This window comes from Camelina sativa, chromosome 8 (assembly GCF_030686135.1).
Source record: "Camelina sativa cultivar CO46 ecotype springtype chromosome 8, ASM3068613v1".
NCBI classification, from domain to species: Eukaryota; Viridiplantae; Streptophyta; class Magnoliopsida; order Brassicales; family Brassicaceae; genus Camelina; species Camelina sativa.
In genome coordinates this window covers 21,786,368-21,814,171 of record NC_141887.1, presented here as the reverse complement: position 1 = coordinate 21,814,171, position 27,804 = coordinate 21,786,368, and the positions used below count along the sequence as shown (strand labels likewise).

Here is a 27,804-nt window from a genome sequence, read left to right as displayed (position 1 = left end):
ATTCATGGACTGATCATGTTGTTGAATAAGGTTTCCAGCTCTAGCTCAAGTGATTGATGATATACATGATGACAAATATTTCAAGAACAAAGCAGAGAGTTGATGATGAAGATGGGAAAATGAGCACTTGAATGGAAGTTTCAGTTCGTCATTATGGAAGGTCTTCCTAAAATTCAAGAACACCTTCCTAAAAGCTATGGAATCCTTCCTAAATTTTTTTAAAATGTGTTTTTAAATCTCATTATATGTGTTTTGCTTTATTGTATCACATATTACTTCATTAGTGATGTATAATGATTTGATTTTGTACAAATATTGGTGTTTTACAATAAATGTAGCAAATAGAAATATCCAACATGATGTTTTAGGAAGATCTTCCTAAACGTCAATGACTTCTTCCTAAATTTCAAGGAGTTCTTCCTAAACGTCAATAACTCCTTCCTAATGCTCTTTTTTTTATTTTCATGACGGTCTTCCTGAAATTCAAGAAATCATTCATAAATATATGATAATCCTTCTTGAATGTTACATTCAAATCCTTCTTATATGTTTACCGGTGAAAACATAGCTATCTACCAAAATATCGAGTTAATTAATACCAAACCTTCCTGAATATGTTTTAAAACAAGTCTTTTGGTGAAAACCATTCAAACTATCTTTCATAACCAAAATCCTAATGCTAAAACAAAGACCATGTGAATACAAAGAATCAAACTGTAAATACTTCAATCTTGTATGAGCACCGTTCATCTTTGATTCTGAGTGTTATTGCAGCTCTAATTCTTCCTAAACTTTTTATGAAGGTCATCCTGAAATTCAAGGAAATTTTCTTAAATTTTGTTCAATCCTTCCTGAATTTTCATAAGATGGAAGTAAGAACCTATATATCTTAGAGCATACGTGAAAACTAAAAAAGAGCAGAATATATTAACAAACAACAGTATCTGCAAGACCATCCCAAAAAAAAGCATAAGATAATAACAAAGAGATCAAGAATCTAAGAAAACATAAGATTACAAAAAAAAAAAATAGAAAATATAATAAGAAAGGATGGAATTTTCCAGTACCAAGTAAGCATCAAAGCACAGGGAGCAACACAAGTCCTCAAGCAAGCAATTGCAGTCTCATGTGTTCCTTTTCTCAGCAATTCAATAAATTTCTTCACAAGAAAAAATAAAATTGAACAAGAGTTACAAGGTTTAAAATAGATCCTAGACATTTAGCGTGGCCAAACATATATAAAAAATGATAACTTTTAAGTCATTTCATACATTTGCTTGTAAATTTTACAAACTGTGGCTTAAACATTTCACAAAATTGTATCTAAAGACAATAGACCTGATATGATCGTGGCCAGCAAGGAGACAGAAGCTCCAGAGCAACCGGAGATCGTGGGAAGGATCACTCGTTCAAGAGCTAAGGAGATGGCCAAGGAAGCTCATGCACTCATAGCTGACGGGTCATTCAATCTACCGAGGATCCAAGTCTTCAACATATCCACCCTGAAGACTTCACCCGGTAATGATAACTAGATAACTTAGGTGTGAAGTTTGTACTCTTTTTCCCATAGCTGAGTTTTGTCCCACTGGGTTTTCTCGGTATGGTTTTTAATGAGGCAAATGGATCACTACGTCGAGTTATCTAGAAGTCATTACCAATGGGGAATAATGTACTAATACAAGTGGCTTCTGTACTACTACAGATCACTTAAACGCTTCGTTGTTTTTCTTATTTCCTTTACATGCCCTGTTGTTTTATTTGGAGTGTCGAACCCTAGGGTTTATTATAAAACCCAAAAGCCACGCCTCCTTGTTTGGTAGCGAAGAAGTTGTATGAACAAGTATTGTCACACATTTTCTCTCAATTTGAATTCTAGAATGCGTTCTTGATTTCTGGGTTTCTATACACTTTGTGATTCAGAAACTCTTCACTTTGTTCCAATCCATACAACCACCTAAACATCTATCTCCATCGAACCATTGTTTTCATCATCCGATCTTCACACATCATCACTCAAAGTCATTCTTCCATCATCATCAACAAGATCACGTCGCCTATCACCTATCTTCAGCCTTTCATCGGAGTTCTATCCTAGGGACATAATACGATGAACTCCATCCATCTGGCATGTCTCTTGTTGAGCTTCTGTTGTCCTTTGAGATGCTTTAGGGACTCATGATCTGTGTGAATAACGAACTCCTTGGGCCACAGGTAATGCTGCCACGTTTGAAGAGCCCGGACCAAGGCGTACAACTCCTTGTCATACGTAGGATAGTTCAACGTCGATCCTCCTAGCTTCTCACTGAAGTAAGCTACTGGCTTCCTATCCTGCATCAAAACAGCACCTATACCCACTCCGGAGGCATCAAATTCAATCTCGTTTTCATAAAGTAATGAAGTAAAAGAATAGGGGCGCTGCAATAGTACTGAAGTCTTGCACAAATCGCCTGTAGAACCCTGCTAGTCCATGAAAGCTCCTGACTTCTGCTACGTTTTTGGGTGTTGGCCACTCCTTGATAGCCTTGACCTTCTCATCGTCCACTCTAACTCCTTCTGCACTGACAACAAAGCCTAGAAAAACAACCTTAGTAGTACAGAATGAACATTTAGAAAAATTAGCAAAGAGGGATTGAGAACGAAGAACATTTAGAACTTGGCGGATGTGTTCTAAGTGTTCTTCTAGACCTTTGCTGTAGATGAGTATGTCGTCGAAGTACACAACCACGAAGATGCCTATGAAAGGTCTGAGAGCATGATTCATTAAACGCATGAAGGTGCTAGGAGCATTGGTGAGACCAAACGGCATGACTAGCCATTCGTAGAGCCCTTGCTTGGTCTTGAAAGCTGTTTTCCATTCATCTCCTTCCTTCATTCTGATCTGGTGATACCCACTCTTCAAATCTATCTTTGAGAAGACTGTTGAACCACATAACTCATCCAACATGTCATCTAATCTCGGAATTGGATGTCTGTACTTCACTGTGATGTTGTTAATAACTCTACAGTCAACACACATCCTCCATGAACCATCTTTCTTTGGTACAAGCAAAACTGGTACTGCACATGGACTGAGACTCTCTCTGATGTGTCCCTTGCTCATCAGCTCTTCTACTTGCTTCTGAAGCTCTTTAGTTTCTACTGGATTGGTTCTGTAAGCTGGTTTGTTTGGTATAGCTGAACCTGGTACCAAATCGATCTGATGCTCTATCCCACGTATTGGCGGCAAACATGGAGGTATCTCTTCTGGAAATACATCCTTGTACTCCTCTATAATCTCTATCATCTCGCGTGGAAGCTCTCCTGCTGACTTAATACTGGTGAGTGTCTCTTTATACACAAACATGAATGTGGTCATTTCTGGATCAAATAGCTTGTTGAACTCGCTGTGATTGATGTACAGGCTGTGAGACACTTTCCCTGTATCCTTTCGGTTCATGTGAAGCTGATCCTTGTAGATTTCGCTGGGTGTAAGTGGTAGAAGAGTGACCTTGCCTCCTTTGAACTCAAATGACTGCTTGTTGGTATAGCCATCATGAAACACTCTTCTGTCGAACTGCCATGGTCTTCCCAAAAGGATATGACTAGACTTCATCGGAATCACATCACAAAGCAGCTCATCTTCATACTTCCCAATTGTGAGTTTCACTACCACTTGCTGCGAAACTGTTAAAGCTCCTTTGTTATTCAACCACTGTAGCTGATAAGGTCTTGGATGTGAAGTGGTCTTGAGATTAAGCTTCTGTACCATCTCTTCACTAGCAGCATTAGTACAGCTACCACCATCAACGATCAAGGTGCAGACCTTGTCTTGAACCATACACCGGGTGTGAAATAGGTTCTCACGCTGCCCTCTATCATCTGGATGAATCTGAACACTTAAAGCTCTGCGTGCTACTAGCATCTCTCCCATGACTGCTGGTTCACCTTCTTCACCGAATTCAGACTCTGGTTCACTCTCTGAACTGTCTACTGGCACAATCTCTCCTCCTTCTTGAAGAAGAAACATCTTCTTGTTAGGACAGTCTCTGGAATAATGCCCCATTCCTTGGCATTTGAAACACCTGATATGACTTGTAGAGGTGCTACTCTTGGGCTTGAAATCGATTTTAACTTCCTCTTTGACTGTGGCTGTCACGGGTTTGCTGTCCTTGGTGAAGGCGGGTTTGCTGAACTCCCTCGGCTTGGACATGTTAGGCGTAAACATAGACCTCACTCCCTTTCTCTTGATCTGCGATTCAATCAACTCTGCCTTATGTACCATTTCTTGTACATCTTCATAGTTCTGCAGCACTATCTTGTCTTGAATCTCTCTGTTCAAACCTCCAAGAAACCTAGACATAACCATGTCTTCACTTTCTCTCAGATCAGCCCTGATCATAAGCGTTTCCAGCTCCTGATAGTAGTCTCTTACAGACTTAGTGCCTTGAATGAGACACCTAAGCTTGTTAAGAATCTCTCTCTGGTAATGTGTAGGCACAAACATCTTTCTCATCTGCGTGACTAGCTGTTCCCATGTAGTGATAGCAGGCTCTCTCTGTCGATGTCGAGTAAGTCCCAGCTGCTCCCACCACAACAAAGCATAGCCATTGAATTCGGATATGGCTATCTTTACCTTGTTCAACTCATAAGTACCATGAACCTGAAAGTTAGATTCCATCTTCCTTTCCCAGTCTAGATAAGTCTCTGGATCATTGGTACCATGAAAAGAAGGGTACTGAATTTTGAGGTGCTTCAGCTGCTGCCTCAAAGGATCATAATCCCTGCCATGATCTCTGTTTCTGTTTCTCCTCATTGTCTCTTGACTATGATCTGAAACTTCTTCTTCTTCAGAATACTCTCTATCTGACTCAATGTATATTCGATGCCCAGCTACTTGTTCAGTTCGTCGTGGGCGTGTAGGATCTCTACCAGTTCTTCGATGCTCTCTTTCTGTGCTTTGAGTGTTTCTTCTCTGATTGAAACAAGTCTCTCTTCCCCTAGTAGGTGACTTAGCTGTTCTGATCCGTGTATGTTTGGAAGAAGCTCCCACGTGAGCCTTTCCTTTAGCTAAACGAAGGGCCTCCTTAGGGCTAGGTGGTTCTGTAGAACTTTGATCTGAAGCGTTAGATGCTTGAGCTATATCTTTTATCTGCTTCTCGAACTTGTTACTGATCTGCTCCATCTGTTGCTGGAACTGGGTAGACATTGTCTTGTTTGCTTCTGTTATTTGCTTAGCCATGGCTTGGTTCAAAGCTTCCATAGCTTCTGGAGAAAGCTCCATTGTACCTGCAAATTAAAGAAGAAACTCGAAGTAAACTGTTCCTTGAATGAGAAAAACAAAAATAAACTCTGAAACTCTGAATTTTTAAACAGAAAACACGACTGCAGACCTACTGTCGATCTAGACTATTAGAAAAAACGAACAATACCAGCCCTATGATGAATAAAATTCGAAATAACTAACCCTAATTGTAGTCTAATTCGAAACAACACCAAAACTAAATCCTAAACTCACAGAACTCGATCTAAACACCAATGAACAACGAAAACAAACCCTAAAAAAAAACTAGACAAACGAAATAAATCAAGCAACACAAACGAGATTAGGGTTTTTAGGATCGCTTAGCCTTTGGCACAGAGTTGGCTCTGATACCACATAATACGATCTCCCTAGGATAGAACTCCGATGAAAGGCTGAAGATAGGTGATAGGCGACGTGATCTTGTTGATGATGATGGACGAATGACTTTGAGTGATGATGTGTGAAGATCGGATGATGAAAACAATGGTTCGAAGATAGATGTTTAGGTGGTTGTATGGATTGGAACAAAGTGAAGAGTTTCTGAATCACAAAGTGTATAGAAACCCAGAAATCAAGAACGCATTCTAGAATTCAAATTGAGAGAAAAAGTGTGACAATACTTGTTCATACAACTTCTTCGCTACCAAACAAGGAGGCGTGGCTTTTGGGTTTTATAATAAACCCTAGGGTTCGACACTCCAAATAAAACAACAGGGTGTGTAAAGGAAATAAGAAAAACAACGAAGCGTTTAAGTGATCTGTAGTAGTACAGAAGCCACTTGTATTAGTACATTATTCCCCATTGGTAATGACTTCTAGATAACTCGACGTAGTGATCCATTTGCTTCATTAAAAACCATACCGAGAAAACCCAGTGGGACAAAACTCAGCTATGGGAAAAAGAGTACAAACTTCACACCTAAGTTATCTAGTTATCATTACCGGGTGAAGTCTTCAGGATGGATATGTTGAAGACTTGGATCCTCGGTAGATTGAATGACCCGTCAGCTATGAGTGCATGAGCTTCCTTGGCCATCTCCTTAGCTCTTGAACAAGTGATCCTTCCCACGATCTCCGGTTGCTCTGCAGCTTCTGTCTCCTTGCTGGCCACGATCATATCAAGACCGTATCCCATCTCTTCAAGAACCAAACACATCAAATTGTCTAGTCTTTGCTACAATACTCGTCATGGAATTTCTATGAAGCCCAACAGATAATACAACATAAAAATTCCAGGTTCTTGAATCATGAGCTAATCCTGGTTTCTTTGCAGCCCAACAAAAGAACATAATTACAGGTTTCCGAGTATGTCCAAACTGTTCTAAAACCACTTTGATCAGATCGTTATCTACTTCTTCATAATTAGTACTCAATTCAACACCAGTGACCCCAATTTCATCAATAACATCATTATAATCTTCAGATTCAATTTCACCATCACTAACATCAAAACTACCACTAGAGAAAGCTCTAAAACCAATACTCACATCAAACAAAAGTGTAGAAGATTATGGCAATGGAGGGTGATAAATAGAAGAATGAAACAGACAATAGAAAGGAAATGACCTAGCACCGAAAAGCCAAACTTCCTCTTCTCCTCTCCCATCGATTATGCAACTTTTACAGGAATTAAATCCATCCAAATTGAATATTATCGATGCTTGGGCTCAATCACTGATTTCTCCTCTGCGGTGTCTCAATCACTAACTTCAACTTCATGAATCACCGTCGATTCAGATTCGATTGGGTTCACCGGTGGAACACCATCAATGGTTAGGTTTGGAATCAAAGAAAAGGAAGAGCGAGAGAGAACATGCGGTGGTTGCAATGTCACGATCTAGACTTCAATATTGTTTTAGTTTTATTAATCTATTTTTAATAAAATATAATTTTGTGCTAGTTTTGGAACATTTGAAATCATGTGCTAATTGTTGAAGAAAAACTTAAAATGGTGTTATTTTTGTCAATTGCCCATCATTAAATAGTTATTTGATTTGAAAAATAAAAATGCATTAAATACTCTAGAAAATCATCATTTTTGATACAAAATAAAATCCTAAAACATCAAGTATTCTGATACAGAGGGAGTATATGAGATAATAAAACAAGAGAAATACCCTAAAATAGCATTAAAACAAGTTTTGTGGATAATTATAGCACACATTCCAAATTTTTCCAAAAATAGCACTATTTAACATGTTATAATATTTAAAATTAATTTTTATAATTTTTTTTTAAAGTTTGGATTCTCAATTTCACTTTTAGGGTATAGTTTTGAGGAATATGGTTTAGTATTTTAAATTTAAAATTTAATTTTGAATGATTAATTAATACTATTTTTGGAATTTTAGAGATATTGTGTTAAATTTAGAAAAAAAAACTTATTTTAGTGCTATTTTTGAGATTCTCCCCTAAAACAAAGGCACTCTAAACATGTTCAATCTCTAAGTTGAGTTGAATCAAAACATAACAAAGGAGAAAAGCAAATAGATTCAATCTCACGACGTGTCTAGTTTTACAAGATAAACGTACGAGCAACTGAGACTCCATTTTAAGAGAAATCAAGAGCAGAAATTTTTCATTTTTGATTCATGGAAACCAAACACAAATCGAACATGATCACATCACATCAACATTCCCGGGAAGAAACTGATCAAATTGCAGAAGACAAAGAAATAACTTCAGAAATATAACATTTTGCTTTTTCAAATCCTCTGGACTTTATCGGCCTTAATCACCGGGTTGGCCTTTGCGATAGCATCACGCCCAACTTCTTTGAAATCAAAGCTACACTCATGCTTCTCCGGGTACCTATGATTCCCGCAAAACGTGCTACCGCATTTGCACTTAAAACCCATTACACCAACCTTCTTGTTACAGCTGAAACACCTGTTCGGTCGTACAGGTCTCGACGGCTCACCATCTTCCTCCGCAGCCGAAGACGGCTCAGCCGCTACAACAACGGTTTCAACAGGTGCTTGTTTAACTTCCAGAACCTGCTTTTGTTCCGGCGCAACGATACTGCAAGACGGAATCTTTAAAGAGTTCTTAACCGCAGCTTTGGCTACCGCGGTTTGATCTTCCTCGGCACGTAAGCTTCTGTAACATTTCGAACAGAGGTTCATGTTGGACGGTGATCCAAAGAACCCACATCCGTTATCGCAGAGCTTTGGCTCTGTTGGTGGAAAGCTTGTGCTGTTGTTCTGCTCAGAGCCCATTTCTTGTACCTTCTCAAATCTCACCTTCAATTAACAAAATAACAAAAAAAAAAAACCCATTTAACCTTTTTTATTAAGGTTGGCATCGATTCATTTACACGATTCGATTCAATTCGACCTAACCCAGATTCAACATAATCAAAATCGATTCAATTTGATTTAAACCCAGCTATATAAATAAGATCTATCACGTTAGTCAAATTAAGAACACGGATTAATCATTAAGAAATGACCCATAAAAATATTCAGATCTGTGGAGAAAAAAAAATTTCTGAAAGAGAGAAAATTTACCAGAACAAAGTCAGATCAAATGAGATTTTTGTTGCCACCAATTTGCAAAAAAAAAGCTTCCGGAATGAAAAATTTCAACAGATCGGTGGGGTTTCTTAATCTTGAAGGGATGGGTTCGTTTTTAGGGATTTGTTTGTTAAATTCTGTTCAAAAAAATAATAAGTTTTTGATCAGAACAAATCCCTTTGATTTAGGTAAAAGAGAAAGAGAGAGAGAAGAAGAAGAAAAGAAAAGAGAAGAGAGAGATAACCAAACACGCAACAATAGTTGATGAGAGAAATGAGGCTTTTTTGTTTATTATATAAATAATAATTAATCATTAATTTGGTTTTTTGGTTTACGAGTTACGACGACGACGAACGACACACGGTTTCCTTTTTTTTTTTTTTTTTGACGACGTCAGTGTTGGCGTGCTTTTGAATTGTTTTCAGCCGTTGGATCTGTTTACGACCGACGTTTTATGTGACGTTTACTCTGTTTTCTTCTTTTTTTTTTTCCTCTTCGAACTGCTTCTTTTGGGGGTAATGGTAGTATAGTAATAATTTACAATTAATAAGGTCATTTACCATTTTTCCGCAGTCCACTGTTTCCTCCTTTATTTTTCAACAGTCGTCCATTGGATCAATTATATAATTAAATGTTAAAAATAATTTAAACATTTTTGTGATGAGATTTACCAAAAAGTCAGAATTTTAACAAAGATTATTACTAAAGCAATAATAATAATTCTCTTGTTATTAAGATTAAGGGGGTTGTATTAAGAAAATGAATAATAATAATTCTCTTTTTTTTATGATTTTTTTTTTTTGTATTTTAAATCACTTGTATGGAAAGATACTCTACCAACCAAAACAGATGAGGTAATAGCTAAAATATTTATAATGTGTATTACAAAATAATTTGATGTAATCAGACATGACATTCTTCTTTTTAAGCATAACCACGAATCATTTTTGTATAGATAATGCTTAGATCATCTTCCACCATGATTTATATATGGGTTTTGTGCAAAAAAAAACTCTCCAACTAATTTTTGTTTGCAGGAAAACCTTCCATATCTATAAAATACAAGTCAATACCACCAACTCGAAAGTCACCCGCAATATAGCTCTCCCTGTATTGATGACGTGGCATCCGTCTGTATCGTTTAAAAACGTAACAGAAATCAAAACGACACCGTTTTGTTATTCTTGAAAACGACACAAAGTCTTACATCTTCGTTGTTTTAAAGTTTCAAAGAACAAGTTTGTGAAGCATAAAATTCGATTTGGGGATTAGGGTTCATCTTTGGGTTACATTTGGGGAAAAGAGAGATTTAGGTTTTAGATTTCGATTAGGGTTGAGGATTCTATTATATTTAGGAATTCAAAGTTCAGTCTTTTGTTTCCCCGTTGATTTTTTCTCGTTCACAATGTCTGATTCATACTCTTCACCCAACACGAGTCAAGTTGAATATGACGAACCTGAGAATAGGATTCCAACTATTTGTTATTGTGGTGGAAGGCCAAAGCTTGAACCTTCTTTTACAAGGACAAACCCAGGAAGGCTCTTCTACACATGTCAAAATAGAGATGTAAGTTTTTCTATTTGGTTATATTTTGTGAATATGGTTGAATTATGGTAAATATTATTTGAATTATGGTCTAAATAAAAATATTTATGTGTAGGATGGAGAATGTCATATTTGGAAATGGTGGGATAAAGCTATGATGGAAGAACTAAGGTCATTGGAGCAAGAAACTCATGGCTATCCTAGTTTGAATCAAATGCGTGAAATGCTTCAGGTCCAAAGAGACGAGATTGCTCACCTCTATGATCTCCAATCGGAAAATCAGATGGTGTTGGATAGCCTTAAGGTGTTGATTGTAGATAAAAGCGATGGAACAGCTATGGAGTTGAAGAATGTGTTTGTTGCGGCTTTTGTTTTGCTTGCAATGATAATCTATTTGTTTTAGTAGAATAATAAGTAATTGCGGATGGAAGACCTTCAATTTTGATTGTTTTTTAAAGGCTCTTCAACTAGTTTAAGTGTATGGTTTTGTATTTTGATTGTTGGTGTAGAAGAATGTGTTCGTTTGTGAAATTTGGTGATGACATATATTTTGGTCGTTGACAATGACAAACACATTGTATTCTTATGACAATTTTAACAACAAACACAACACATTAATAAGAAATAAAGTCAAGTTTAAAACACACAATGCTTAAAACACACAAAACTAAGGTTTGTCAAACACAAGTCAACTGAAAAGATTCAAAACACATGATGCTTAAAAACACACAAATAACACACACGATGCTTTAACTCATTTCTTCTTTCCACGTGAAACCTCCATTTTCTTGCGTTCTCTAGCTTGATACAGACTGCTTGGTAATATAGTGTTGTCTCGTGCATCAGTCACAGACCTGCCTACCTGAATATAGTCGTCACCAGTTACAGGACTGGTGAATAAACCATAACCTTCCTGCACAATCACAACACAACATCAGTTTTTCCAAAGAAAATAAACCAACATAAATAAGAATCAACAAACAAAAAGGCTTGGAAGGTCTCGCTATTGGTAGATACATGGGCCATGTGTCATACATAGGAAGTCTCTTAGGAGTTGGTTGTGAAGATGATGCATCATCATGCTGACTTTTCCGAGGTCTTCCTGGACGTCTTTTTGGGAGAGCAGATGAAAGGCTTGGAAGATCTTCTTGGGCTGGTCTTTCTAATCCAAGTTCAGTAGTTGAGGCTGATTCAAATGGTGTGTCAGCAGTTGGTTGTGAAGATGATGTACCATAAGGCTGACTTTTCCGAGATCTTCCTGGACGTTTTTTTGGGTGAACAGATGAAAAGCTTGGTTGGGCTGGCCTTTCTAAATCAAGTTCAGAAGTAGAGGTTGATGCAAATGGTGTTTTTGCAGTAGCTGTCTTTCTTGGTATACCTGGTGGTTTCTTTGGCGGCGTAGGCATTGGTCCATTCTTGCATTTCAGCTTGTTGTGGCCTTCTTGTCCAGACAAGCTACAATGTTGCACATCAAATAAGAACGATAAGGTCAGAAATCAGAATGCAAATACAAAACAAAACAAAAAAACCTAAGATATTAAGAGAGTCTTACAATTTTGGTTCCTCTTTTAGAAAGCTTGGTTCCTTCCCTTGGTTCACCCTTCTCCCTCTTTCTCTTCTTCCTTGGAGGTCTTCCACCAGGCCTCTTGTAAGGAGGTGGCAAGACCCTGACTGTTGTAGTCACCTCCCATAGATTCATTTCATTCACACCACAAAGTCCATCAGCATAACAAGTCTTCAACTTCTGAGCGGTGAACCATGGAGAAATCATCTTCTTAGGATCTTGGTTAGTATTCTTCTCATGTTTAAGACAAGAAACAATGTGGCTACATAGGATCCCACTGACCATATACATTCTACAACTGCATTTGATCTCACCTCGCATCTGCACCACAAAACCTTCAATTCACACATTAGTTTTGTAGTTAAAGTAGCCAACCTCATAATTCCCTAATCCGCAGCTCAAAGGTCTACAATTCTTTGCCAAACCAATCTGCTGGTCTAGTAAAGCTATTGCTTTAGGAGAGTACTCTCCTTTTGTTTTCTCAGCCTCGGCTCTTTTCTTTTCATTGCTCACCATAACCCTTTTTCTTATTTCTTCCAGCATCTCAACAACCGGTTTAGTTCTTGCTATCCGGATTGTTGCATTGAATGACTCTCCAAGATTGTTTTCTACAGCAGCGCACTTTGAGAACTCTGTAAAATAAGCCCTACAAGAGATACACCAAGTTAGCAATCAAATAAAACAAAGTCATATCCCAAAAAAAAAAAAAAAAAACAGAACAAGTAAGAGAGATTACCTTGACCATGGAAAAAAAGAGAAATCTTCAAGTCATTAAAAGCAGCAGGATCATACTCTTTCAGCTCTTGCATATTTCTATCAATTTGTTGTGGATAGTAAGAGGCTGCAACAGCCCAGAACATGTCCTCATATTCTGCTCCAGCATACTTCTTCTTCCAGTTGGCATAAACACGCCTTGCACACATCCTGTGTTCAGCATAAGGCAATACTACCTTCATTGCTGCAATCAATCATTTATGTTGATCACTACCTAGTCTTAGTCTATTTCCTAACTCTAAACCCAAGTCATCAACCAAATGTTCAAGGAACCACAACCAGTTTGGCGTATTTTCACAATCCACAATCGCCCAAACTACAGGAAACATCTGATCATTGGGATCTCTTCCACATGCAACTAATAACATTCCTGTCATTCTCCACTTCAGAAATGTTCCATCTAGATGGAGGATCTTTTGACATGCTCTCTTCCACCCATTTTTTAAAGCAGCAAAGCACACATAAAACCTATGGAACCTACTTTCCCTTACCTCACATTCAACTGTGGATCCAATATTGCTTCTCTTCAGCTCAGCAACATAATCAAATAACCTAGCAAAATACTCTTCTTGCTCTTCATCAAATGTCTTAAGACATTTCAGCCGTGTCCTCTCACAAATTGTCCAAGGCACATTGATGTTGCCTCTTAGAAGCTTCTGTTGTAATTGATTTGCTGAGAACTTTGGATTTAGTCTGAATTCTTCTATGTAAAGATCAGCAATCCGAGAGTTAGTCAGCAAGGACACGACCCCTGGCCAAGTGCAATTATGCTCCTCATTTACGATCAGATTACTACTCTATTAGAACTGTTGTTGATGGTTGCTGAAAGCCTCCACGGGCATTTCTTTCCAGAGCAAATAGCAACTACACGTTTGCCATCTGACTTCTCATATTTGATGTCCCTCCTCTTCTTCACAGCATATCTCGTAACAGCTCTTTTCAAGGAATCAATTGTATTGTACTCATCACCAATACAAAACTTTCGATACTTGCTCTCATCTACCTCAACATGTGGACTGTCATCATCATCACTATCGCTGTAAACAATGTCTTCAAACTGAACTTCATCAACTTCATCATCTGACTCAGAGCCACTACCACCACTAACTTCACCATCAACCAATGTTTCATCGTCTGACAAATACCTCAACGCATTAGTATCAATGTGCCTACCTATACAAGGATCATCTTCCCGAACAATAAATAAGGTTAATGCACCAGCTCTGACTGCATAATGAACCACTTTCTTCAACGCTTCATCGTTATCAATATCTTCTTTCTTACAAGGCGTTTCAATTGGGAACCAAGACACTTTCTTCATGTTGTCTTCATACCCGAGGTGTTCCGAAAGAAGCACCAAAATCGAACGTAAGCTGAATGATTCAGCTGATACCAAACCCACTGTATGTCTCTCTCCTCCAAGATATTGGTCCTCAGCTGACCAATATCCTCCATCATGCATAAACAAATCAAAACTGAACCAAAAAAAAAACAAAAATATTAGAAATCTGAAAATTTGCACATATCAAATCTCAGAAATGAATGGATAATAACAATTGATACTCTCAAAATCATCAATTCTCACCTCATCGTTGCCCTCCTTTGATTCCCCAACACTCGAATCTTCTCCCCGAATCGTTTCCCTTCAACTCAAACCCAACGAGATTAATTGCCATTTACCTCTTCGCTCTAACATATCCCTAATCGCAAGAAAACCAAACCCTAATCGAACCCAACCCAACGATGAACCGTAATCAAATCGAACATATCCCTAATTCTCTAAGAGATCTAAAGAAACCATCTCTGTTTTCCTCAAATCGAGCCCAAGTTGAACCTTAATCCCCAAATTGAATCTTCTTTCACGATATCGAGTTTTGTTTAAAAGATGACAGAACCCGAGTTTTGTTATGTGTCATTTTTGAGACTTTAAAACGACAAGGATGTAGACTTTGTGTGGTTTTCAAGAGTAATAAAACGGTGTCATTTTGATTTCTGTTACGTTTTTAAACGGTACAGACGAATGCCACATCATTAATATGGGGGAGGGGTTGTATTGAGGGTGACTTTCCAGTTGGTGGTATTGACTTGCATTTTATAGATATGGAGAGTTTTCCTGTAAAAAAAAAATTAGTTGGAGGATTTTTTGCACAAAAACCTTTTTATATATATAACAGATTATCAGAAACCTTTTCATTTTATTATTTTATTTATGTTAACTTTCAAATGGAAGAATCATCAATCATAAGACCTTCAATATATGGGTGGTGGCTTACACATCCCCCCTACGAACGAAGTACGAACCCAACCCCATCCCTAATGGTCGAGACATCATGCTGTTTTGACTTTGTAGAGCCAAAACCCCTTGCTGCCTTTCTGACCAATATGCTAAAAGTGAATAAACAGAGCCCAAAAAAAAGGGGTAAACTCTACCTTATTACTAAGAATTGAACAAGTGGCACAGTCAGAAGTTAATAAATTAAAGTCTAAAAGTGTAGAAGTTTATGTTGTAAGCATGAATTTGACCTTTCATTTTCATTGATAAACCAAACGCATAGAATCTGTCAGAATCTTTTTATGAGTAAAGCCAAAGAATTTTTATCTTTTCATGATTAAGCAAAGGACCATTAGATAACCTAAAGACCTCAAACAAAGGATTTGAATATTACAAAGTATTAATGCAGAAGGAAGATGCTCAGAAAAGTCAGAATATAGAATAATGCTGGGCTCATCCGGAGATTATCTAGAAGATACTCTTGTACTCAATAAAGGTATATATGGATCAAGAATATTTAATCAAAACTTATATTTAACCACATAATTAACATCCATTTTCCCACATGAATACAATTGTATTCTTGAGATATTGGTTGATTCCATGAAAGTCCCACCCTTAAATTTACATCACAAGTCTTACACATGAGAAGTAAATAAAGAAATTGTATTGTTCTCTGTTTTTTTTTTTAAACTCTGTTTTGGTTTTACTATAACCTGTTTTTGTATCATAACCAATCAAGACACAAATTTGAAACCATTATAAACTCTTTATGGGTAAAGTCTTGGTTCTTTTTATAAGAAACCATAACTGGATCATTACAGAAACACTAGATCGTTTACAAAGACAGCCTTGGTTCTTTTATAAGAAACCATAACTAGATCATTACAGTTACAGAAACACTAGATCGTTACAAAATAAACAATTAGGATTCATGTCACTACTCCTTTCTGTTTTTCCATATGGTAACGAGCGAGACACCCATTAGAGACATAACTACCGTCTGCAAAAGATAATCAAAAGAAAAACATTGTTAAAGAACTAAAAACCAAATAGATGCAACAAAACGGGGTCGGTTTTGAACTCACGGAGATTGCTGGAGGCACTCCAACGAGAGGATCTTGAAAGAACTTTGTCGCGAGGGCCAGAGCGAGAAGACTACTTTGCATTCCGGTTTCGTATGAAATTGTTCTTTGTAGGGCTTTAACATCAGATGCCTTGCTGAAGAAGAAACCAGTGAAAAAGTAACCAGCAACGAAAGCCAAGAGATGAAACGTGACGACGAGGAACAAAATGGTTGCACCAAACGGAGACAAGATTGAGTCTATGTTCAAAGCGAGGGGTGCTCCTATACAACAACCCATATCAATAACTGTTAACGCCGGGAGAAATGGTTTGATTGCATTAGATAACCTTGGAAATAACCTGCAGTCACATAATTTCTAAGTTAGTAATATAAATTATAAACCGAAAATTTTGGTTTTTCTAATTGATTGAGATGATGTCCTACCGGTTTAGAAGTAGTCCTGCGGCAATAGGTGTAACCACGACCTGGAGAATGCTAGAGATCATCCCAATCACATCAACCGGAAGCTTTTTACCAATGAGTAAGAGTGAAAGCATAGGTGTAACGAGGACGGCAGTAGCAGTTGAGACAGATGTCATGACGATGCTAAGCGGCGCGAGTGAAGGATCAGTCAAGAAAGTTGTGTAATTCGATAGCTGAGCTCCACTAACACATGACACCAGCATGATTCCAGCACCTATAGAAGTAGGTAGATTGAAAAGAGAGACAGCAATTAAGCCGAAAATGTAACCTAAGAGTGGTTTTATCAAGTACTGTCCGATGTAACCGGCGAAAATAGCATCTGGTCTTTTAAGAGCTTCGAGAAAGTCTCTTTCGTTTGAGTTGATTCCAACAGCAAACATCATAAACCCTAAGCCAGGCACAAAGTACCTAAAGAAGATGAAATAGTAATTAAAGATTGCTGATGTCTAATAAAAGTATTAATCAAGATTTTGATCGAATTAGTAATTAGGTTGATCCAAACCTTGGCTTGAACCATGTGAAAGAAGGGGGATAGAGAAGAGCTAATATTGTACTTGAGAGAATTGCATGAGGAATATAAGAGTTGGCTTGTTTTAATGTTTCCATTATAGAAACTTTCTTATGGTACATCTGAAACAAAACAGAACTGTTACTTGCCAAGAAAGCTAAACATAAAGTCGCAATTTCGTTGACTGTGTTTTACCTCGTTTGTGTCAGATTCCGAGACATATATCCTCCAATGATAACTTGACTTGCCATCTTTGGATTGTTGAACACACATAATCAAAAATATTAAAAACCTGAATTGCTGCAACCCTAAAAAAAACAGAGATAAAAAGCTGAGAACTTACTTTGTGAAATCGGGTTACTTCTTAGTGGAAACTCAACCGAGCATGATCCTGCAAGAGAAATTACTCATTAAAAACAAGAATTGAAGATTAAAGAAATGAATATATTTCATAAAAACAGAGAAGAACAAAAGTGAAACCTAGAGAAGAGGATGAGAAGCTGTTACGTGGGAAATTAGCAAAATGTCCTCGAGTGTTGTTTAAAACGACTGGGTAGGAATAGTCTCGAGGTTGAAGAAGACGATGATGAGACTTTAAGAACAGAGTCTCAATCGGAGAGATCACACCCATTCTATTTTTAGTTTTGTTTCAAAAATAACCAAGAACGAGGATCTTGCTTTGAGACTTGTGAGAAAGATATAGACGTGGAAACAAAACGCAGCGTTTTTTCTTTAATTTATATATTTTGTTTAGCATTATAAGCACGACCACGACGTACTATATATTACCAACCTAACCAAAGAAACGTATTTCATTAGGCGTGTAAATTATTCATACATTTCCATGATACGCACGTGCGAACGCCACACCAACCTAACGTCTCAAAAACTCAATAGCCCTCGTTTATAAGAAAAAAATATATATATAAATTCTCAAAAGTTTGGTTTCGATTTGACAATTCGCATTTTGAGCAAGAAAAAATTTCATAGGATGAATAGAGAAATGTAAAAATTAAGTAGCATTGAAACAGAAAATCCTATCAAACGGTTTTTTTGGGTATATGTTTATTGGATCCAATTGGTGACCAGTTTTTTTAAAAACAATGGAGTAGAATGTGTTGTTCCTCGTTTTTGTTACCATTTAGAAGTAATTTATTTTCCAAATTATAACATATGAACCCATATTATTCCTACTAGTTCCTTTTTTTATAGGAATTGTAGAAAAAAATTGTTCCTCTTCATATTTGATAAGGAACAGATTTTTCTACACATTCTTGTTTTATAATTTTCTTTTTTTCTGATCGTTCTTTTTATTCCTATTCCTTCTCAATAGGTTACCAATCAGGAGCATATATTTCTGAATTTTACGGTTACTTTTAAGATTTAAGTTTGAGAGAAATGTTTTTTACTTTATTAATTCTAATTGAAGTGTATTGTGGTAGCAAAAAAAAGATGATCAAAACTTTATTAGCTTCCTGTCCTGCAAACGAAGCAACAAAAGAAAAAAGAAAAAAGAACAATGATATGTGAGAAATGTTTTTGGGAAATATTTGCTCAAAAAAAAAAATGATATATGAGAAACCAATTCACACAAACAATGTTTTATTTTATTTGCAAATGATGAAAGCATATGGTCAGATTAGTATGAAGTATGGAATTATACGAAGTATGTGTGTTTAATAAGATATATCATATATGCATATTAGAAAAACGATTAAAAAATAAAGCATATGTTTAAATCAGATATATGCAAATCATGAGTCAAGAGACTTTTAAAGTGGCTTTGAACAAGAAACTGTTTTGAGTCTTTGATAATTGATACCATATATACTTTTTGAATAACTGATTGGAGCAACAAACAGAAGCTAATACCGATCATGGCACGAGATGTTTACAGAGGTACATTACATTACATGATATGGGATACAAACATACACTATAATTTAACAAAATTACAAAAGTATACACCCAAAACCCCAAGGTCTGACACCCAAATTCCCAGCCCAACACACAGCTTACAAAAGTAACCAACGAATGAGACAGAAACAACCTGAAGATATGTCTCCAGGCAGTTTAGCTCTTGCTACGCAACTCAACCGCCTGTGTCTAATTAGAATCATATCTCTGAGTCTTCCCAATAATTTTTATGGCTAAATAAAAAGATAATACCCCATAAAAATTATTGAGCAACTAGTATTGTAATAATAATCATTCGGTTTCTCGCCATTCCTTGTTCATATTGTCAAGCCCGAAAGAATGTTTTCTATTCCTTTTTTGCCATCAACTTATATATCCTCACGAGTCACGACCATCAGCCAAAAAAGTTTTTGATTGTTGGAAATGAATATGGTATTTTAAGTGAAAAAATAAAGAAACAACTATTCTCCATCCTTATAATTGTTGAACACACCTCCTTTAAAACGCAAAAATCGAATTGAGAAAATATGCAAATTATATTTAAAATAACGAAATCATAAACGAATTACAATAGCATAATATGAAGCTGTAAATAAATCACGGAAGCGAGATATGATATCTCTTTCCTTAATTCAATAAATCGGTCATAAGTGCTTTTGGACAATCACAATTTATGAATCCCAGGATACAACCGATCACGAACTATTACAGTAGCACACCAGTAATAGAACTCAAGCGAATAGATCTACGTTATACTCTCGAGACTACTAACTAGAAGAACTTACTCTGGACTAAGCAAGGAGACGGAGAGAGAGAGAGCTCTGCGGCTGGACTTATTAGAAGGAGGGTTTGTGTTTTTGTGTGTGAGAAATAATGAGAGGCTGCACCTCTATATATAGTAGAAGGATGTGGTCTCTCGTGAATATTCAGAAAATATTCTCTGAATATTCTCGGAGTACTGCCAAGTTTACTTGGAGTTTAAGCCAAGTCTTTCCAAAAATTAAATGGCCTATATCGAACCAAAAAATGCTCGGCTAGGCGAGAATTCCCAAGGGCCCACGGCCCACGCCGGGCGCAGCCCAGCTCGGCGCGCGTGTGGGAACTTCCTTCTTCCTTCTACACACTTTTGAAACTAGAAGAGTGTGAAACTATATATATATGAGTGAAAAATCAGTCATATTTCCGATGTGAGATATTTCCCAAACCATCCCAAGTAGCTCACTTCACACTCTTATTTCTCATTCAGATCAACTCCGTTTTGGAGTATGAATATACCATCTTGTAGTACTCGTTACCAGCTTTCCATTGCACTATTGAATCGACAATTCCGAGCAGACATGTGGCCGGAATTTGGCCGGAAAGTCACCGGAAAATCACTGTCTCAAAACCTGCAATTCCAACAGATGGTCCCTATGGATTTTCATCATAAGCAACGAGTATGACTGATGAACCTAGTTGTATAGTCAGTGAAAATGTTCCTCTCTGGCAAAAGTTGATGCAACTCCGGTTATCCGTGATGGTCAATCTGTTTTTGACGATATGCTTTGGTTGAGATGTTGATGTCTCTCTGCATGGAGTCAAAAGCCTAGTCGGAAAGTGGAATTGAAGCGAGTCATTTATGTGAATCCTTTTCTTTCTGCAGATACATCTAAAGGTGATAGAATGAGGAACATATACTCTTACTGAGGCAGAGAATTTAAGAGTTCACATTCAGCCTGAAGTTACTAGGCAAAAATTTTTAAGTATTGGCTCAGAGGCTCATTCATCAGACAAGCTTCTCTTCGAAGACAAAGCTGAACCTCAAGACCTAACTGATTTGGTGAATTTCCCAACCAATGTCATCAATACATATGTTTTTTTTTAAAAATTTTTAAAGAAAAGTTGATTAACATTTTAGATATCAGACAAAATTTATGAAATAAAATTCCTCAAAGTTTTGTATTTGTGTAAATGATTTGCGGCAAGAGTATATGTCTTGCTGTATCAATCTCGAGATTGCGGAAGGCAAAAGTGAATTTTCTTTTACTTCAAATTGAAACCCTCTTCTATCTCTATTATATTATTTAAGCAATCTTTAAAGGAATAACCCTACTCTCATGTGCTATATTACACAAAATATTACTGTATTTAATTACCAAATATAATAATCTCATCTTTGTAATCAGAAAACAAATTTTTTATTAATATAATTATTGAAAGAAAACAAATTCACGTAAATATTATTTTTAGTGTTTATTAATTGTTTTCTTTTTATTTTTGAAACTAAAAAAATCTTATTAAATCAGAAAAAAATCTTGAACAATAAATAATTAGGTGAAAATATATTATAAATATTTTAGCAACAATATTTTGGAAAATAAAAAATATTTAATACAATTATAGCCCAATATTTTTGAAATTATTTTAACAGATTTCATTTATTGTTTCAGAAATCTTAGGAAACAATAATAAACTATTTAGAACAATTATAAAAATTTATTTTATTTATTAAACTAAGATTAAATATTCTCTTAAATATATGCATCCCTAAATTGTTTAATACTGAAATACATATTTTAAAACTAAAATACAACATTGCTTATATTTTTTAAATTTAAAATATTATATCTAATTTATTAAATATTTTTTGCACTTCACATTGACGCAGAGACATTATATTAAAAGCTAAAAAATCACAAATATTATATTTTATTTTGGAATAATATATATAACTAAAAAAAAAAATCAAAAAGTTAAATCTAGATTTCTAAACATGACCGCTTCAATACAGGTTTTGTTTTCTTTTTAGGATTTTACAAAATTTATATGATTCACGGATTTGAACATTGTATCATGTAGCCAAAGCGAGTTGAAATCAGAGTATGAAATTAAGTAAATGAAATGTAAAAGATTATAAAATGTATAGCACATGAACTATCTATACATTTCCATGTGCTAACTATCTTGAATGAAATATTCTTCAGTCAAGATATACTCATTATAGTAGTTTTTTTAATTTTTTTTCTTTGATTATTCAACACATTACTTATATAATATATTAAGAACTGTTTAACATTTAAATAATTAAGAGGCTTAAATCATGATATCAACTGATTTTTTTCTTTTTTTTTGATTACAAATTATCAAAATCTTAACAAGAGATCAAAAGTATAGTGTTTCCAATTTACATAGGTTAATGCCTTTTATTTTGAACTTAATCCGTATTAATAGAATTTATACAAAAAAATAATTCAGAATACATTTATTCATAAATCAACTCAGAAAATCTCAATTTTATAGTAGAGATATTTTAATCAATTAAAATAAAAAACCTACTTTCGTCAGTAGTATCAATAAAACAATTATTCATAACATTAATATTAGATTGTAACATAAGATATTTGAATAACTAGAGATCCAATCTTTCTTACACATAATTTTAACCTTAATTTTTCAAAAACATCTACACAAATGTTTTTACTAGAAAATCGTAAATAATAATTATGATCAATCATAATATTATTTTTCCTTAAATAATTATTTTGATCATTCAAAATAAAAATAAAAATAATTATCCACGGAAAACTATTAAACCTCCACTATCTAAAAAGTGCGGGTTACAATTTTTTTTTTAGCAAATTTTTTACAATTGATGATTTTATTTTCTAAAAGATTTCGCTCATTCGTAAATTAATTCAAAATTTTCTATCGACACCAATGATTTCTTGTTCGGCGAGTTTGTCGTAATTGTCGATTTCAGTTTGGTTTGAGGAAACCGTGTAACCGAGTTATTTAAGTGGAAGGTAGACGAAAAGGGTTGTGAGGAAGTTGTTTTGTCGCCATTCCACAGTTTTTTAGAGAGAAAAGAGTGTTCTTGAGAGTTGGAGGCTTTTTGGAGAGATTCTAAGCTGTTTTTGGTTTGATATGTTCTTGTGGAGTGGAGATCTTGTGCTAGGAACAAAGGAGAAGGCTTCTAAGGGTTGGATTCGTCGTTGTTGGGTCAGAAACTTGCTATATAGAGGTGAGTACATGATCATGGCTGATCTAAGAGTGAGTTTTCCTTTGTCTTACTTGCTTGTTGTTGTTTGTGGTGTTTTGTTTCTTGTTATGGTTGCTATAGGGTCTCTACGGATTCATATGGTTTTGGGTTTGAGTATTGGACGGATTGGAGATGATAGGAAGCGAGATTCGACTCTCGGCTTCGAGCGAATCGCGGTTGCAGAGTCAGTGTCGATCGACACTAAGAGGGTGTTGGTCGACACCAAGGTTCAGCATCGATCAACACTGTGGGGTAGTGTCGGTCAACACCAAAGCCATTGTCGGTCGACACCTCCCTTCTAGTGAAGACAATACTTGTTCCCTGGTTCGTATGTGTTGTTTGTTGATTGTGTTTGACATTGGTATCCAAGTTGCTTGTTTGTATAGCCCAGTAGATGGGAGGATTGCCTCACAGAGTGTTTATTAAATACTCATGCATCTTAATTTGTGTTTGTGGTGCATGTAAAGCCAAAGTGTGATCGTGGAATCAAGGCAATGAAGAGGAGGATGATCTAGGGTCTCGGTTGTGTGTTGTGGGTCATGGTTATGTGTATTAATGTTGGAACCTGGTTTAGTCTCATGTTAGGTTGTTGGTTAGTGTAACAACCCGTCCCGTAGACCCCACTAACCCCCGCTAGCTGCCCTTATGGACCCAAGCTGGCCCTGCAGGACATCGATCCTAACCCCTCACCGTGGACATCCAAATCAATTGGTGACAGCTTGTCCTGTGGGAAGGTTGTTAAAGGGTGGGGACCAGGGTTCGAGGAACGTCTGGCGCACCAATAACCTACTGGTGAATTTGGATGAATAGTTCCTTTACACGGTGAGAGGTTAGGATCGATGCCCTGCAGGGCCAGCTCGGGGTCCATGGGGGCAAGCTAGCGGTGAGCTAGTGGGGTCACGGGATGGGTTGTCACAGTTAGAATGGTTAAGAATGTTCCTGTTGTTAGTATGTTTTCCGCTGTGCATATTGTCTGTTGTTGGTTTATTGTTGAACTGTGGTTTGGTTGGTTTGATTAAGTAGTATAAGATGCTTAATTATATATTATATTGTATTAAAAAAAACGGGTTGGGTTGTTTCACATATATATATATATATATATATATATATATATATATATATATATTTACGGGTTAACTTATTTGATACTTATAAATATTCAAATTTTATGATTTTGCACTGAGATCGATGAGTTTTAGTACCAAAAATATTTTGTTATACTTCATTCTACCTCCCAATCATATAATTTTCTAGCACTTTAATTCATTTTTTACGTTGACTCAGTACCGCTACAAATTGTAAAGCGGATCACGAGTGAATAAGGGTTTTTTTGATTCTATCAATTCTAAAAAATTTAAGCAATTATACCCAAAACCTAATAATGGTAAGTTGTTAAGTTTATTATACTGACTATAGTCAAAACCAGAGTATGAAACTAAGTAAATTAAATATATAAATTATGAAATATGTAGAATAAATCAAATAAAGATAATACTATTATTTTGTAAATAATAAATCAAAATTTACGTAAATATTTCCCCGCACTGCACAGTGCAAGTTATCATCTAGTATATGATTAAATAAATAATTTACATGTTTGGTTGGTATACGTACTGTTAGTGCAGTGGTAGAAGGTAAGTCCATTTGTAGAAGGCACCATCACATCTACGAATGTAGGAATTTGGCTAATGGACCGGCCAATTGTGACCCAATGATTGACAAAAAAAAAGAATGCAAAATTCAACACTGTGTTAATCAGCTTTCTTATTTGGGCGTTTTCCCTGAGCGCCTTTCATCAAAAGACAGGAAATGCGGTGGTAAGCTCAAGTAACAAAAACTTTGGACAAGGCACCAAGTTCTCTGATGTTCGTGCCACTTTGTTGAAGAAAGGTTTCAATTTTGTGGTCGTAGATCCTGATACTTTGCTCAATATGGATTTGGATGAAAACGATTGAATGCTTTGCTTTTATGGTGGAACAAAACAGTCTTTGTTCTTTTGTGATCCGAGTGTAGTAATTTGAATGGGTGCTTTTGTGATGGATCAAACAGTCTTTGTGATTTTATGATCATCGGAGTGTAATCTTAAACGATCTTGCAAGACGACAATATTTTGGGACAAATAGAGTATGTATGCTTTTAACTTTCCACAAATGATATTTTTCTTTATTTTATTATATAAACTTTAGTTTTCAAAGTTAATAACTCATGTAATCATGACATGTGATATGTATATCGATAATATTTTGACATGTTTGAAAATATATACTTTTTAAATAATTATAGGAAAATAAAAAAATCTGAAAAATAAAAGAATTACAATTAATATTTTTGAAAAGTATATAAAACCAAAATAATCTATTATATCACTAATTCTAATAGGAAAGTTATCTGTTAAATTACAAATTACAATAAGAAAATATATGCAATTAATAAGGAAAATATTTGCAATTTAATTGAAATTGATTAAAGTACAAAAAGGTTTAATGTGTTAAAATTAGTGATTAACATAATATAAGAAAAATAAAATAATCAAAATAAGAAATTAATGTAATTCTCTTAAGTTTTTCAATCGATAAATGATTTGATAGCGTATTCAATATTATGTTATTATATAAACCTTGGTTTTCAAAGTTAGTAATTCATGTGATCGCGACACTTGTCAAGTTTAACAATTAAAGATTTTGTCATGTGTTATACAAAAATTTTGATTTAACATATTTGTAAATTATAAGAAATTAAAAGTTTATCATAAAAGACTGTTCATATATGTATATAAAAAATAATACTAATTCTAATTTTAAATTACTAATTCTATAAGAAAAAATTAACAAAATTATACAATTAATTACTATAATACCATAATCAAATAAATTATACTATTATTAATCCTAAAATAAAAAAGATTGTAGATACTCACCTTTACATAAACAAATAATTTTTCTCATAATAACGTTTTTGAATTTTTGATTAATTTATGATAATGTTAGTATAGTTTTATTTAAAATTAGTTGGACAAGTAGTAAAACTATTACCATTGAGGTTACAAAATATGAAACAAATATATTTAAGATATTGTTACTTTTTCAAATATGAGATAAAATTATTTTTCATTTTTTTCTTTGAGAGTTATGTTTTATTAATTTTTAGTTTTTAAAAAGTATTAAGTAAGATATAAATTTGATACAATTGCACATTTTTTTGATAAGTGTGTTTGATATGGATTTGGAATTAGTAAAGTCTTGTAAATTTGGATTTTTGTTATCTCTTGTAAAACACTTTTTAAAAGCCCCTGTTAAATCATTTGAAATCAATTTTCAGATTAATCGTAGTTGAATTATGTTGATAAAGTGTGTTGATAAGACGAATTCAGATCGATAGAGTGTGTATTTGAACTTTAAAAAACCCTTTTAAATCTCTTGTAAATCCGTTGAAAACTTTAATTAAGTGTGTTTCTTTAAACAGATGGCATCCAATGATCTTGAAGCCCTTATGCTACCATAAAGCACATATGATATGGGTTTTGAACCTATTGGTGGAGCAACCATATGTCAACATTCAGACTTAAACCTAGTTGACAAGGTTAAGGTGTATTAGGAAAAGAATCTTTCAAAAAGCTTCAAGATTCCTTCCTTGGGCCTATCATTGTAACATCCATGTTCCAGGATTAGAGTTTGGGATGTGTTGAGTAAACCAAAGAGGTAGATTTTAATTGATTTTGGTTTAATTAAATCCTGGTTTAATCTAATTAAACCAAAAAATCCTTAATTTCTCTCATGAAGTCACGCTTCCTCTCTTCTTTTGTGATTTTGTCGACATTGTCATCATAGAGAGGGAGAGAAGGAGAGATAACTCTTGGCTATTATTTGTAAAGGAGAAAGAGAAGGAGATTAAGCTTTTTCCTTAGAGTAAAGAGAGAAACAGAACTGTCAGGGTATGGGAGAAGGAAGATCTGATTACTCAAAACGTTTCGAAAGGTATTGATTTTTGGTAGGGTTGTAGCTAAGAAATTTTCGTACACTCCCCTTTTTACAGAAGTGAATTTGGGTTAAAATTCTAGGAGTTATTGGCAGTTTAGTGGAACGTTTCGTCTCAAACGCGGATTGAGACCAGCGGGTGTTTCGGGTCGATTTCGGTTTCACCTGAGATCTGATCGTTCTGAAATTTTGTGGGAAGCTTCTGGACGTGTCGACCTTGCTTTTCACATGGTTTCACTTATGAGGTTGTTCTTTTCTGATTTTTCTTGCAGTTTGTTTTCAATGTTTGTTTATTGGTGTGATTGGTTGTAGGAGCGAGTTTGGTTGTTCTTGGATATTGGAGAGCCTATCATTTGGTTGTTGTTATTTTCGTGAATCACTTGTTAAGGTGAGTGCGTGACCATGAGCTTATCTAAGCGATTGGGTTGTATGACTTGTTTTGTGTGATGATGTGTAGGTGTGGTGAAAGTGTTATTGGTTGTTCTGTTTAACTGGTTGGTTTGGTTATATTTTATTTGTATTTGTACTCTTGATTTGCTTGTGTGTATAGCTCATAGATGGGAGGATCGCCTCACTGAGTATTTCTGGTAATACTCACGCATCTCATTGTGTTTGTGGTGCAGGTAGAGGCAAAGTGTGACCGTGGGATCATGGCAATGAAAAGGAGGATGTTCTAGTGGCTCGTTTGGTTGTTGTCTGGCTTTTGTTAGGTTGCTAGAGTTGGGTCAGTAGAAACATTGTTAGGTTGCTGGTTTTATGTTTCTTGGCCATTAAGAAGACTGATGGAGCAGCGGTATGTGCGAGCGAGCATTGTGTCTGATAGGGATTCTAAGTTCACTTCAGTGTTCTGGAGAGCATTTCAGGCAGAGATGGGCACTAAGGTGCA

At 35.4% G+C, this 27,804-nt stretch overlaps 3 protein-coding genes and 1 pseudogene across 4 annotated transcripts; 1 reads left to right on the top strand and 3 right to left on the bottom strand.

Moving 5' to 3' along the window:
• Positions 1-7,846: 7,846 nt before the first annotated feature.
• Positions 7,847-9,223, bottom strand: LOC104707500 (zinc finger A20 and AN1 domain-containing stress-associated protein 7). The gene is made up of 2 exons (XM_010423870.2): positions 8,791-9,223; positions 7,847-8,523 (listed from the first exon to the last, which is right to left on the bottom strand). Exon 2 carries the CDS (start codon positions 8,497-8,499, stop codon positions 7,987-7,989), a length of 513 nt encoding a protein of 170 aa, XP_010422172.1. The 5' UTR covers positions 8,500-8,523; positions 8,791-9,223; the 3' UTR covers positions 7,847-7,986.
• A 978-nt stretch (positions 9,224-10,201) lies between these two features.
• Positions 10,202-10,745, top strand: LOC104709681 (uncharacterized). Its single transcript, XM_010426253.2, has 2 exons — positions 10,202-10,363; positions 10,458-10,745. Exons 1-2 carry the CDS (start codon positions 10,202-10,204, stop codon positions 10,743-10,745), a joined length of 450 nt encoding a protein of 149 aa, XP_010424555.2.
• Positions 10,746-11,096: 351 nt separating this feature from the next.
• On the bottom strand, positions 11,097-13,057 carry LOC147940297 (uncharacterized; annotated as a pseudogene).
• Positions 13,058-15,701: 2,644 nt separating this feature from the next.
• On the bottom strand, positions 15,702-17,813 carry LOC104707499 (putative sodium/metabolite cotransporter BASS5, chloroplastic). 2 transcript variants are annotated; one of them, XM_010423869.2, is made up of 7 exons: positions 17,517-17,813; positions 17,353-17,400; positions 17,205-17,260; positions 17,004-17,131; positions 16,463-16,909; positions 16,041-16,377; positions 15,702-15,955 (listed from the first exon to the last, which is right to left on the bottom strand). In XM_010423869.2, exons 1-7 carry the CDS (start codon positions 17,638-17,640, stop codon positions 15,893-15,895), a joined length of 1,203 nt encoding a protein of 400 aa, XP_010422171.2. In that variant the 5' UTR covers positions 17,641-17,813; the 3' UTR covers positions 15,702-15,892. The 2 variants fall into 2 exon arrangements, with proteins under 2 accessions (XP_010422171.2, XP_010422170.2); XM_010423868.2 differs by having other exon boundaries at positions 17,490-17,795.
• Positions 17,814-27,804: the final 9,991 nt, after the last annotated feature.